This window comes from Apaloderma vittatum, unplaced genomic scaffold (genome assembly GCF_000703405.1).
Source record: "Apaloderma vittatum isolate BGI_N311 unplaced genomic scaffold, ASM70340v1 Scaffold45299, whole genome shotgun sequence".
Taxonomy (NCBI): domain Eukaryota; kingdom Metazoa; phylum Chordata; class Aves; order Trogoniformes; family Trogonidae; genus Apaloderma; species Apaloderma vittatum.
Genome location: NW_009736646.1, coordinates 1 through 12923, shown reverse-complemented (window position 1 = coordinate 12923; position 12923 = coordinate 1). Strand labels below are relative to the sequence as shown.

Below are 12923 nucleotides of genomic sequence, written 5' to 3'. Positions count from 1 at the left end.
AGGCCAGTCTAGGATTCTAGGATTCTATGATCTAGGTGGGATCCAGCAAAACATGCAACTAGTGACAAGTCCTTCTGAAGGCTCTAAATTTACATTTCTAAAGGAGTAAATTGAGCACATGTAGATTTGAACTATTCACCTTCTGCCATGGACTATAACCAGAAATTCAGAAATGGCTAGTGATTTGACTTTATTTTATTAGGTGATTTGTTGTGGGGAGTCCTTAAGGGTCCTTGACTTTCTGAGACTGGCTTAGTCAGCTTTTCCTGAAAACAAAACACTACTAATGCTGTCACTGCATTTTTAAAATCTCAGCCAATTTGCAGGTGCATGAACTTAGCAACAGACACAAACACAGACGTGTATTTCACATATACTCTATACAGAATACAGAACAGGAGGTGGTAGATTTTTCTTGAATAACACATGCAGTTCTCAGTGTCTCAAAATATATCTTTTTCATTTGACCACGAAAAAAAATAATAGGATCTGTTTCTAACTGAAAAGCGTAGAACATGCTCCATTTTTCACAATATATAGTCTCACATGTCAGCTGGCTATTTCTCTTATACAGCAAAATAATTAGAACATTTCTTTCTTCTCTTTTTTTTTAATGGAAACTTTACCTTTTTGTTGAATGATTCACTTTCTGTAACTGTTACTACTTCTCCAGCCTACTCTGAGTTTGCAATAGTGACTGAAATGTTCTCAGACAAGCAGATGGGAAAATGACCTGTAAATCTTTATTGTTACAGACAGTTTGTAAAACTTTGCATGTTGATAGGTAAGAGTAGTTCAAATAAATCTCAGCAATGCTGACTCGGAGGTTTAAAGCATTGCTTGAATCCCTTGATTAACCCAGCTTCTCAATATTTGACATGAATCAATAACTCTGGGATGTCTTTGCTGTTCTCTAGCTTTGTAAATATTTATGCAGCCAGTCCCATGAACATTTAATCCTGTTGAAGTAATTCTTTGTACGCTGTGCATTAAGAGATACAAAGTATAATAGTTCCAGTGATGCTAGTTAAATAATTGGCACTAAGGATGAATTCTGATGCATTTCTTTTATCAATAACTGGAATTTACACAATGTAAGCCTGAGTGAATGAAAAGCAAAATTCACCTTCTGTTGCAAATCTAGGGCCAACTGCTGGGACTGCAGGTATCCTGATCCTGGCCTGCTGCTCAGCATTCACAGCAGCCTTCTGTTCCAGTTAAGTGAGGTGTTGAGAGCTGGATCAGGGCAAATGGTGAAAGGATGGCACCTCTGCTAGCTTGTCCTCAGCCTTCCCTTTCTGGGATATACTGTAAAGAATCGTCTGTGCACTCCAGAGAACAGAAAGATGCTCTGCTCAGTTTCCAGGACCTGGGAAAGCCTTCTGTAGGAACAGCAGTGCAAAAGGGTTGTACCAGCCCTCCAGATGGTGGCTGGGATTCCTGCTAACATACAAGATTTGTGGCAGGTTTGTGTTGAAATGGTTTAGCTTAAGAAGAATAGTGACATGCCTGTTCCTAAGACACCGCACTTTTAGTCATTGTTTACTGATTTAGTCTGATTCATCCGTGGATGCTGCCAGGTTTTGCAGTTTTCCTTGCCTCTAGGTATTCCAGAAGCAGAAGGGATTGGGGAATAATGAGGAAGCAGAGAAAGATAGCAGTGGCACAGGATATTCAGAATTGGCCAACAAGAAATCAGGAGTGGATCTTCCTTCAGGTATGCTCCGTTCTCATCCAGAATCGGATCTTTCTTTGCTTCTAGCATGATTCCTAACCTGTAAAAGAGCCTGCAATGGCATGTTTATTGGCTTTCCTCTGAAGGGATAAGAGGAGTGCTTTGTTCTTTAATTCATGATAAAGGCCTTCTTTCTGTGGAATTTTTCAGACTATATTCAAAAAGAAAATAGATTTCTACACATTCTTTTAAAATTGTTCTCTAGCTTATAGGCATCCTGCTTATTAAAAAGTGGAGAAAAAGGTTGCATTCTGTTATATGTTGAGAAGTATTTTAGCTTTGTCATGCTAAGCCCCTTAAGAACCTTTTAGTATATGAAAAGATCTTCATGCAGAAGTACTACAGTGGTGCTGTGCTTCTGTAGCCCAATTCGACCACTGCACAATCCAAGCAAAGAGATGTATGCTCAAAAGGGGAGGGCACGACAAAATAAAGGTCATGTGGGAAGACAATTAAATTACCATCAGTTTTCCTGGGTATGTGCTTATATACCCCTTAGGAGGTGTTTTTGTCTGTATTTTTGCCTGTATATCCACATGGATGTTATTCTGGTTGGGAAAAAATCCTGATGATTGCGTTTGGATTGTTAATTAATTCTTCGGGCTTGTTTCTATGCTACGCTGCTTGTCTTCCTGACTTTTTCTCCCCTGCTAGGCTAAGAATGAGTAGGATCTGCAGAATACCACTTGTATTTAGGGATGTACTTTGGATGCACAAAGGTTTGCATTTTCAGCCACATCTGTTTGAAGGCCCAAGAGTTTTAAAGAGGATTTGGTCCAGGTGGAAATCAGGCTAGAGATGGTATATCATCAGAACTGAAAATATAGAACTAATTATCTTGGTTAAGAAAATGTAAAATCTTTTCATTCACTCTAGCCAATTAGTTTCAGTCTGTAGATAGCAAGTTAACTGAAAAAATGGGACACGTTAATAGAGGAGCTTTATGTGCATAGATATTTGCTCAGCCAACCAAAGTTCCTAAAGGTTCAGCTTCAAGTCTGGAAACACAACCACTTGTGTCTAAATTAGAACACATGGAAATAGGTGCTTCATTGTTGTGTTGTTTCTTTCCGTCTTTCTACGTTGTGCGGTTTACCACAAAAACAAACAAAAAAAGGCCACAGGTAATGGTTGTGGTCATGGAGTGCTTGAAGGGCGTGTGCCTTCACTCACCACAAAGCAAAGACCTGTGTTGTTTCAGCTACAAAACATACGTGCAGGGACCACTCCGTGCCTAGCAGCTGTGAGGATTAAGTGATCTGACTGATCTGTTCTGTATCTCTTTTTAATAATAGCTATTTTTACTTAAGAAATAGTGTTTCATCACCCACATCTGAGGAAGAGCTTTTTATGAGCCTTTCCTGCACAGCAGAACTCAAAATTCTTATTGCAAAAAAAAAAAAAAAAAGGCCAGAGAGCAGTCAAGGCAAAATGACAGATTCGGGTAAAACAAGAGCAGCCAGCTCACAACAAGCAAGTTCAAGTGCGTGACAATCTTCCTGCTCCTCCTTAGGGACTGAGCAGAACCGCTCAAGAAGCAGCAGATGGAAACAGCTGCCAACAGATGGGCACTGGAAAGGATTCAAGCCACGGTACTTGCTGGAACTTGGAAGTTTGTGATGGCCTGAGCTTACCCAATGATAGGTATCAAAGATTTAGAGCCAGACAGCTATCAGCTAGTTCTCAGCTGTGTGGACCAGAAAAAAAACAACTATTGTGAAACTAAAGACATGTACAGGGCATTCTCTGAACAAACCATCAGAGCTTATTTCTCAGAGGAGTCCTATGGCCAGAGCAATCTTTAAGCTGTGCTTGCTCACAGGACTAAAGATCAAAGAACACTGCTAGTGTATTTTTAGTGAATGTATCTATCTCATAATCCATTCACTCAAAATGGTGTTTCTTCTTGACCTTGAGCTAAGATTTAACAGGTGGGGAAAAGATAAATTTAGGAAATCCAGTGACGCAATGCTGATACTTTTATGTCTTCTTGCATATTTTCTAGCATACCATGAAGAATAATAAATGGCAAAAGCTAAAGTGTCCTTGGCAAACAAACAAACAAAATAGCACCCTGTGATATTTTTACCTTTGCTTCCCCTCACGACACACACTGTTTACTCCCACAGAGCTTGAAATATTAACCCAGCATGTTAATTTATTTCTTCCAGAGTTGCCCTGGCCATTGGATGTAACATCTCTCTTGGAAGTACTTCAAACCAAATGGCTGGCTCCATCTCTAGCTTTGATAATTAGGCCCATTACTTCGTTGCTTTTTTCATATCGTTTAATGTAATTGGCGTTTGTGAAGATTTTTGAAAGGCATGTTTGGGACTACATTTTGTGCAGCTGGCTTTAAACTGCAAGCTGCTTGCTTAAAGTGTCTGGCACTGCAGAGGACAGCCTTTGAGAGCGCAGAGCACGCGTGCTCAGCACGCACCGTGCTTCCTCTCCAAAAGGAACATGTTCCTCCTTCCATCCATTTGTTTTTCTGTGGTGTTATATTGGTAATGGGAGTGCCCTGTTTGAAAACAGGAGTCCCTCTACAAGCTTTAAGATAGTCTTAATACTAACCACATTAGGGCAACTCACAGGCACAGAAGCCTGTGGTTTTTCACACAGGAATGCATCTTTACAGGCCATGAATTGTGACTTAACTGTGATAATTCCAGCATACAATGCAGCCAATACTGTGTCAGTTGCCAATATGATTGATGAATTTACACTAGGAAGGAATTTAGCTTATTCACTTCAGTTATCTTGGTATAAAACGATACTCTGTACCTGAACTGAGGAAGAGCTAGATATAAAAGTTTAGGGGAGAAAAAAAAAAAAATGTATGCACTAAATAAATTTTGTTCGAGCCCTCTTTTTCGGAGAAATGCTGCCCTCCAGTGGTCTGGGAAAAAAGCATATGTATTGCTTATTGATCACTGCGATAAGTAGCAATCAAATGTGCCTCTTAGTATACAGGCACATGGATTGTCTGGGCTTCAGCCTCAGGAAACTCTCAAGTGGCGTAAGACTAAGTAAAGACAGTCGTAACAAAAAGGTATTGCTTTACTAGTTCAGGCCTACTGACTCTCTTCTGCAAACAACCAACTAAAAATAAAAACTCCTTGCAAATGGTAGGATCACAATAGTCTGCCCCACCGTGACAGTTGAAACCCTTGACTTCAAACAGAATCACACATAAGGAAAAGCTCATGAGTTGATTGAACAGATCTCACAGGATATTTGATGGTTTGTCACTGAAAAAACCCAGCGTGGCCCTACAGTGAGTCAAGCAGAGTTCTGTACCCAGCAGTTGCCAGGGAACCAGGAGGATCCTTCTGTCCTCAAAGAGCATGAAACCCAAGCCACAGTTAAAATACAGGTTCTCTAGGTTTTGTCTTTAAGTCATGGCCACTAAGTACATTTGTTTTCGGATTCAGAAGTAAAACATCAAACTGGAGAAAAAAAAAAAGAAAAAGGAATGTTGTATGGCCAAAGTATAAGATAGATGACCTTCAGGTATCTTGTCTCTCCATTTCCTTGGCTGCTCGCATGACTCCAGAGGGTCTTTCCAAACGTGCAAGACTGTTTCTTAGCTTGTCCTGTTATACACCTGCATTTTAGGTGGAGGTTACTGTGCACACCGAGATGATTTGTGCCCCGCTGAAGGACTTGGCCACCAGAGAATCATGCCTTGGTCCCACTGTCATCTCCTGTTCCTGCACATCCACCCAACCTGCATTCTGCTAAGCAACTCATCTCCCCCAGGACCATTGCTCCCAGCACAGGTCATGCAATGCCTTCAAAGAGTTTCCATTTTCTCTTTCCTTTTGTCTTTCTTTTTAGTGTAAAACAAATCAGAGTGGTACCCCAAGACTTTTGCAGTAGTAAAAAGAGAACCCATAATATTCCTATTCCATTCTGTAGAAGGTTCTTGGTAGGGAAGAGCCTGGCTTTTCCAACATATTTTTCCTGCTATTTCTAGTGTATGGGGCTCCAGATCCTGACTGAAGACTGTGAATATTTTTGCTGTTTCCCCACCAACAAATTTTCCATAATAGAAAGATGAGAAAAAAGAACATGAGTTCACCAAGGGACAAATTTCAGAAACACACGCAATTTATGTCTTATCCAGCAGATGTTGCTGTTGGACTGAAAGAATGGTTCAAGGTCAGTTAAGGTGTGATAGGAAGAGATGGTATTTCAGAGGATTTCAAAAGCTCCAGGATTTTATCCAACATCTCCAGAGCTGGTCCCTGGAGATTGGCAGACCCCTTTTTACAGCCATAAGCATACAACCCTGGGTGACTGTGCTGAGGCCCAGACTTCTGAGTGGATCTGACTCCAAGTAAAAAAAAAACCAAAAGATCCCAACCACAATCATAACCTTCCTCAGTCTTCTGATTAGACAGGTTATTGTCTGTCAGAGCTTTTAATTATTGTTTCATAAATAGTGGAAAGCTTTGCTTTGTATACAGTGTTTGCCTCCTTATTGATGAATGTGGCGTTATTAGAGTCTTAGGTAAAATAGCACATTTGTTGGTGTTGCTAAGGCGTGCATAGAAGATAGAAGTTATTGACGTGTTAGAAGGAAAATGTGAGTTTATATAGTGTAGAATTAATTTAATGCCATGCTGGTTGTATTATTGGGGAAACCCTGGGTTTTCTGTCACCCTGTGGATGGGTCTGTTTTCACAATTCAGGTTACAGCATTAAAATTTTTATTCAGAAGTGTGTGTGTACCCGAGAGGTAGATTCCTGGGTCCACAGGGAAATTTCTGAGTTCCTTCTACTGATCCAGGTGGCTTTATGCCAGTCTTGTCCCTAATTTCTGGTGGGACTTGAGTGGGAAAGGACTATCTGGAGGCTCTTCTGTATCACCCTAGGGACCATTCTTCCCCTCCTTAGCCCTGAAATTTCAAATATTGAAAGGAGAGCCATTGGTCTGAACTTAATGACATTCACAGTTGTGCAACAAACCTTTTGAGAAGGGAGCATGCTTCATAGATCAAGGAGAGAAAGTCCTGACTGTTCAACAGCTTCCCTGGAAAAGGAGTGATTTGAAAGGCTGAGGGAGAGCAAGCTGAGAAGCGTTAGTAAACAGTGTTTAAAGAGGTACTTGGGTAGGCCTCAGGAGATGATCCCTGGGACTATTATCTCCATCCCACGCACTCTCACACACTGAATGCAGATCGTGTTGCAAAGATTTGCGCTCCGACTGTACAAAGACCATTCTACCTACAGTTAGCAAAGCCAAGATTGCCATATGCAAGTTAAACAATATGACCTTCATACCATCTCCTGCTGTCACAGGCTCTGTTGACACACGTTTTGGAAATGCCGTAGGCTTTTCAGCATTATTATGGCAATAGTTTGGGGGTTGTATTTTTAAAATCAGGTGAATGGTAAAGCCTGCAATCTTTCTGGGCAGTTGTGCTCAGGGGCTTGGCATATCCACAGGTGGTGTGATAGTGGCGGGTCAGCGAGCAGAGCACAAGCTAAGGGGCACAGCAGGGAGCTGGTCGTGGCTTTGCACTGCTACATGGGCACTATCCCAGACGATGTTATGTGCAATAGCTTGAAACTGTTCCCACTGGAGTTGGGAATAGATGGTGAAACACCACAGATTGTGTTTCTTTAGGCGCTCCATCCTGCAGAATATTGAACTGGAACCTATGTGGTATAAACTGATGATTTCAGGCTGTTGGTGTTTGTAAGCCCACACTGGAGTGTTTCCATAGACCGCTCTACACTGCAGTTTGTCTTGGAGGATCAGCCCTAAATGCCTAAATATGCCTTCAGGAGCCAAATTTAAGAACCAAAGTTTGTAAATGTTGGATCAATCTTGTGTCGGTTCCTCAGCTCTACTTATGTTCCTTGTCACTGTAAGAAGTAAACTAAAGCTCTGAATCCAAATATTTCCAGCTTCGAAATGTTTGCACATAGACTAGGGTATGCTTCTGTCAGTAACGTGCCATCCTCTTGATGCACAGGGGAGTAGAGTAGCTTCAGACGTTTGTTTTAAATATATTACCTTAGAAATAGACAGGGAGAAGTTGCACAGCGACTGCATTTTCCTTACTTAAGTTCAAAAATAAATATAGCTGTAACCTAAATGAGTATTTATCGGCATTGAAGCCCTTTGGCCTTACTCCAGTGGACTTTTCTCACTGACATCAGTGGGAAGAAGATGGGAATTGCATAGGAAATCTGTGAATATTTTTTTCTTCATCATCCATCCATCTATTTTGGGATGTGCGAAATGCTTGTTCTCTGTTGTAACATTAACATCAGTATGTGGAAACTTGGGTTGCTAAAATAAATCAGTGAAATGCAATATACATGACTTCGCATGGAACTGCACGTACATTGTTGAGCACAAGCGCCCCGTGCCCACTCTGCCGTGCCAGCTGTGCAGCCAGGTATGCCCTGCCGTGGAGCGCTGCCACGAGGCACACATGAACTTTTTCCAGCCAGCGTGCACAGAGTCTCTCTAGTTCCTGAACGGGCAAAATATTTCGTGGTTGCAATTTATATAGTGGTAAAAGTGATACTCTTACCAGTCTCAGAGCATGGGGATAACAAATTCTGTAGTATTTCACAAAAGCACCTTTTGATCTTTTACATCGTGGGCCTGATTGAGTGTTTGCTGGAGGCAGTGAAAATTTGTGAGGCTTTAACTGTCTCTCTCTGGTTTTTGTAAGTTAGCAGTACTGGCTTCAAACTGTGCTGCGCCATTTCCCTGACCTTAGTAAAGACTATTCTAGTATGCTAGTGTGCTAGTATGAATTAGCACATTTTCAAGTTCATTTAATTTCTGTTTTTAATGGAAAAATGAAAAGGGTAAGCTCAGCCTTGATGGGCTGCACCGTTTTGTGCCCACAGTGAAATCAATGGGAGACCCTTATGAAGCTGAACAAAGGTATTAAGGGGCCAGTTCTGCCTCAGAGTCCCTCTGATCCGTAGAAGCCTGGCCTGCTTCACAGAGCGATCCTGTGCCTCGACGCCGATTTATCACCTGCCATGGTCGCAAGCATAGGAATGTGGCTGCCACCTTCCCTGCCTCTCTGCCTTCGGATAAGACAGCAAGCTCGGAGCACGCCTCTGCCCCAGGAGGAAGGAGAAGCGAGTGCGTTGCTCTACTGGACACCAGGCCATTCACTCCTCTCCTCTCCATGGAGCCCACAACTAAAGGAGTGGGAGGCATTCCCACGGAATTAGCTGTTCTCTCTTTTTCCTGCTTTAAGAGGTAAGAGCTGCAAAAATTCCCTCCTTAAGAGTCACCGGAGAGAGAATATGACGACTGATCTGTCATCAAAAGTATTTAGAGCTGATGATGATATCTGGGTTGGTGTTTGGGGTGGTGGTTTAAATTTTTTTTTTTTTTACTGTGTTGTTTAAAGAAAATCCATAAATCACAGGGATATGACAAGAAATGGGTTTTTTTCATATTGGCTGCATTATTGGGGGTTATTCGTGTCCAAATGCACAGAAATGCCCTGATGGTTACTTACCAATGACAGCTTGCCCAGGGCTTAACATTTTTCAGTTTCATGGCAAGCTCAGAAGGTTACACATATATACTGAATGAAGCATAGCCCACTGGTTATTTTTAGAGAGGTTGTAAACAAGAAGTAAATCCCTGGACTAGTGCTGCCAGAGACGTGTAAAGTTCAAATCCAAATTAAAACTGCCTATCTTTGGCCTAAATTCCAACCTGAACTTGAGGAAGACTGTGATCTATACTTTGAACTTTATGACAGAAAATCTGTTGCAATTATTTTCTAACGCCCGAGAACGTATGAATGTGGTACAAACACTTGAAAATGAGAACGTGAATGAAAAATCTGAACATGTGTCCAAGAATCTAGTACCTGGTCTTGTGAGATACTGCTGTGACTTTAAGTGACAGTACCTGCCCCTGGCCCTTGGAGAGTCCAATTTATGGTGATTCCTAGTTCCAGCACATCTTTGTAAGATCAAGTCCTGTAAGGTCATTGTACACTTGGGGAGGGGAAGAGAAATGTGCTTGTTTACCTTACAGATCTCTTCAGTAGTGATCTCTGATGCACAAGACTTGGTTTAGAAATGACCAAGATACAATATAAAAAGTGTAGACACCTTTTCCACAATATGTTTATGCGAAGTAGTTGAAAGTAGTGCAGCTGAAGCATGTTCTTGATTTCTTTGCTGAATCAGAGCCTGTATCTTCTTCCTGCCAAGGCAGGGATCTTAATACCACTCCTAAATATACTAGTAATTCTAGAAGTCCTAATGAAACTCAAGATAACGCCACAGCTTTTATAAATAAGGGTCTTTATTTAGAATACTGTCAAAAACATTCTTGGCAACCACATTGTATAAATATATAAAGTTAAAGTTTGACACGACAAACCAAGCAATATTAAATATTTTTCTTTTTTTCCCCTTTCTGTTTTTAGGTTTTGCTTTTGTTTTTTTTTTTTTTTCCTTTCTTTTCCTCTTTTTGTCCTTTTTTTTGCAAAGCAACTCTTATTTACAATTATACAAAAAGTTTTATAAAAAATGGTCCACAACCTTATTTTGGCCAGAATAGGAGTAATAGGAAGGATCTGTCATGCCACTACTGTTGTAGATTTCGATTCTCTGCTTTCAAGAGCCAGGTTCCTATTCCCCAAAGCCCAGATTAAACATTGGCCATTTCATAGTACACAATTTTATCTGTAGACATTATTAAATAGCTTAACAACCAATAAATACCTAGGTGTATTTTGAAGTAATACATAGGTTTGAAAAGTTATATATTTGAGGGAATTTTGAGTGATATTTTAAAACTGGAACAGGTCTTGAGAAGTCTTTTCAGTCTTACAAGGCACGTCTTGGAGCATGGCTGAACGGAGCAATTTGTTTTCAGTGCAGTTCAGCTGGACCTGCCTCTATAGCACTTGGTAGATAGGGTTGGTGCTGCTGTTATCCTGGGGAAGTGGGGTGCAGCTGGTGGGGGAAGGAATTTGGGCTCCACTCTCATTCAGACTTGCTCCCCCGGTGGGGGAACAGGGGCTCCCTTCAGCAACAGTTTCGACTGGAGGCAGTATAGGACAGGTCGAGTTATCTGTGGAAATCCTCTCTACAATGCTTGAGAGGCAATCAAGGCTGGAAACAACAGAACTCTTCCCATGCTTTGGATCTAAAAAAAAAAGAGACAAAAAGGTGCTCAGTCTATCCAATGGGCACTTAACGTCAGTAGGGTGTAGTTCTTTCCTAAAACCCCAGGGAGTATCCATCTGTGAGCGTATTAAGGTACAGAGGAAATGAATACCAATGAAGGATGCCAATTACCAGAAAACAGAGACTGTAATTTGTGAAATGGAAGAGAGACCCAACCAAGCTATGCTACTTTTGGGGCAGGGTGGATCCAGGGTGTCCATAGAAAGGCAAGGGAAGATTTCAAATCAATCGACAATTCGTCCAGTTTGGATCAATGATAAACAGAGTTAGAAGAGTCTTCATGCAAAACATGCTTAAACACTGAAAATTAGTTGAAGAGAGGAATACATTTATGTCCAGATGTTATGTTTGTGAAATAGGAAATGCAGCTATGACATATGCCTGTATTTGCAAATGCATCTAGAGGATGCATCTAGTAGCATCAGCATCTCGCCGGCTCAGAAGGCAGGTTCCTCTTTCAGCCCAGCTGGGGTCAGCTGAACAGCTGGGGTTGGAGCAGGCACAGGGAAGTTCTGCTGCATCGAGTGCCTCCATCTCCGTGTTTCACACGGCTGTTAGGGCACATACTCACCATTTGGTGATTCTGTGTAGTAGCTGCTGTCATAGCTGTTTCTTCTGCGAGAACTGCACGGAGGCCCGCTGTACTCCATCTGGAAAGGAAAGCGACCCGAGTGAGGTGACTGGTCAGGGACAGCATTTACAGAAACCCCAGTAACTATCAAATTATATATTTTCTAGTCTGTGCCATCATTCCAGTCCGGGTGAAACGACATCAAGTTGAAGTTTCTTTGAATGAGGCAGAACTTAACTCGGCTAGAAGGGGATTAATCCCAGAATATTTTATGTGGCACATAAAATTACCATTGTTGTTGTATCAAATGGTGTAGCTCTATAAATGAGATGAGGTTTTCCAGCATTCTGATCAGATCCTGCCCTACATGTATCTTCAATTTACAACAGGGAGACGAAGAGGGTAAGGAGTCTTTTTTTTTTTTTGGTTTAAGTTCTGAAGGTATTTCTAAACATAAGTTCCTCTTAAAAAGCCTCTAATCTACCTTTGTCCCTTGTTACTTCCTTTAGTTTCTCTTCCCATTTCCATTTTGTACAGAAAAAGCCCCCAAATGTTGACCAAATATATTTCTTTCCAATGCTTTAATCACCAATGAAATTGCTCTTTCTGACAAAAGAAAGCGGCTGTATCTTTAGGAGGGATCATTAGTGTAAATTTTCTCTCCAATCTGCCAACCGTCTCATAATTGCAGATACTCAGCTCAGTAATGATTAACCCCACCACAGCACTGAAAAAATCTCAGGTCTTAAAGTGCTGTCTCTATGCTGTCCCATCCATCTGTCCTGCACACCAGTGACCATGTCCTCCCACCCCAGAGTCACGGCAGAGTCCAAGCCTACAGCTCCAGTGAAAAGACGAGGTGATGAGACACCCTCTCTGGCCTTCACCCTTCTTCTCCCCTCCTCAAAACATGCAAACAGGACAGAAAGCCTGGGGTTTCCTTCCTGTTGCTGGTAAATGTCTCTGGAGGGAATGAAGTACAAGGAGAAATGGACAACTTTTTTTCTTAACGGTAAAGAAAAACAACTCCCGTTGCTTAGACCCTCCTCCTGTTATCATGAAGAATGGCAGAAAGCAAAATCCAGACTCTTACCAGTTCCCCTGTAACTACCGTGACCAAGGGAGATCTTTCCTCTCTGCTCTCCTTTGAGGATTCAAAGGAAATAATAGAGCAGAAGTTGGAAACAGGGATGCTCCAAGAGCTATGGGTGCTATGGGTGCACAGGCAGGGCTCAGACCTCACCATGCCCCCAGGCACTCCCCAAACTGCCCCCCCAGCACACAGAGGGACCTGCCTCACTTCTCATCCCCCCAGAAAAAAGGTGTAAGATTATTTTTGTTTTCTTCTTTCCTAGACATCCTGGCATGTGGGGACCCCACCTCCCCTTGCTGCTGGAGCTCAAGGCCTGAGAAAAG

General features: G+C 41.8%; 1 protein-coding gene across 1 annotated transcript; it reads right to left on the bottom strand.

The window, feature by feature from the left end:
• Nucleotides 1–10222: 10222 nt before the first annotated feature.
• Nucleotides 10223–11586, bottom strand: LOC104279674 (myoblast determination protein 1 homolog). Its single transcript, XM_009877047.1, has 2 exons — nt 11508–11586; nt 10223–10895 (listed from the first exon to the last, which is right to left on the bottom strand). Exons 1-2 carry the CDS (start codon nt 11584–11586, stop codon nt 10645–10647), a joined length of 330 nt encoding a protein of 109 aa, XP_009875349.1. The 3' UTR covers nt 10223–10644.
• Nucleotides 11587–12923: the final 1337 nt, after the last annotated feature.

Coding starts and splice junctions, on each gene's coding strand:
- LOC104279674 (XM_009877047.1), bottom strand. CDS start 11,586: ATGGAGTACAGCGGGCCTCCGTGCAGTTCTCGCAGAAGAAACAGCTAT. Junction 10,896..11,507: donor CTACACAGAATCACCAAATG/GTGAGTATGTGC, acceptor TTTTTTTTTTAG/ATCCAAAGCATGGGAAGAGT.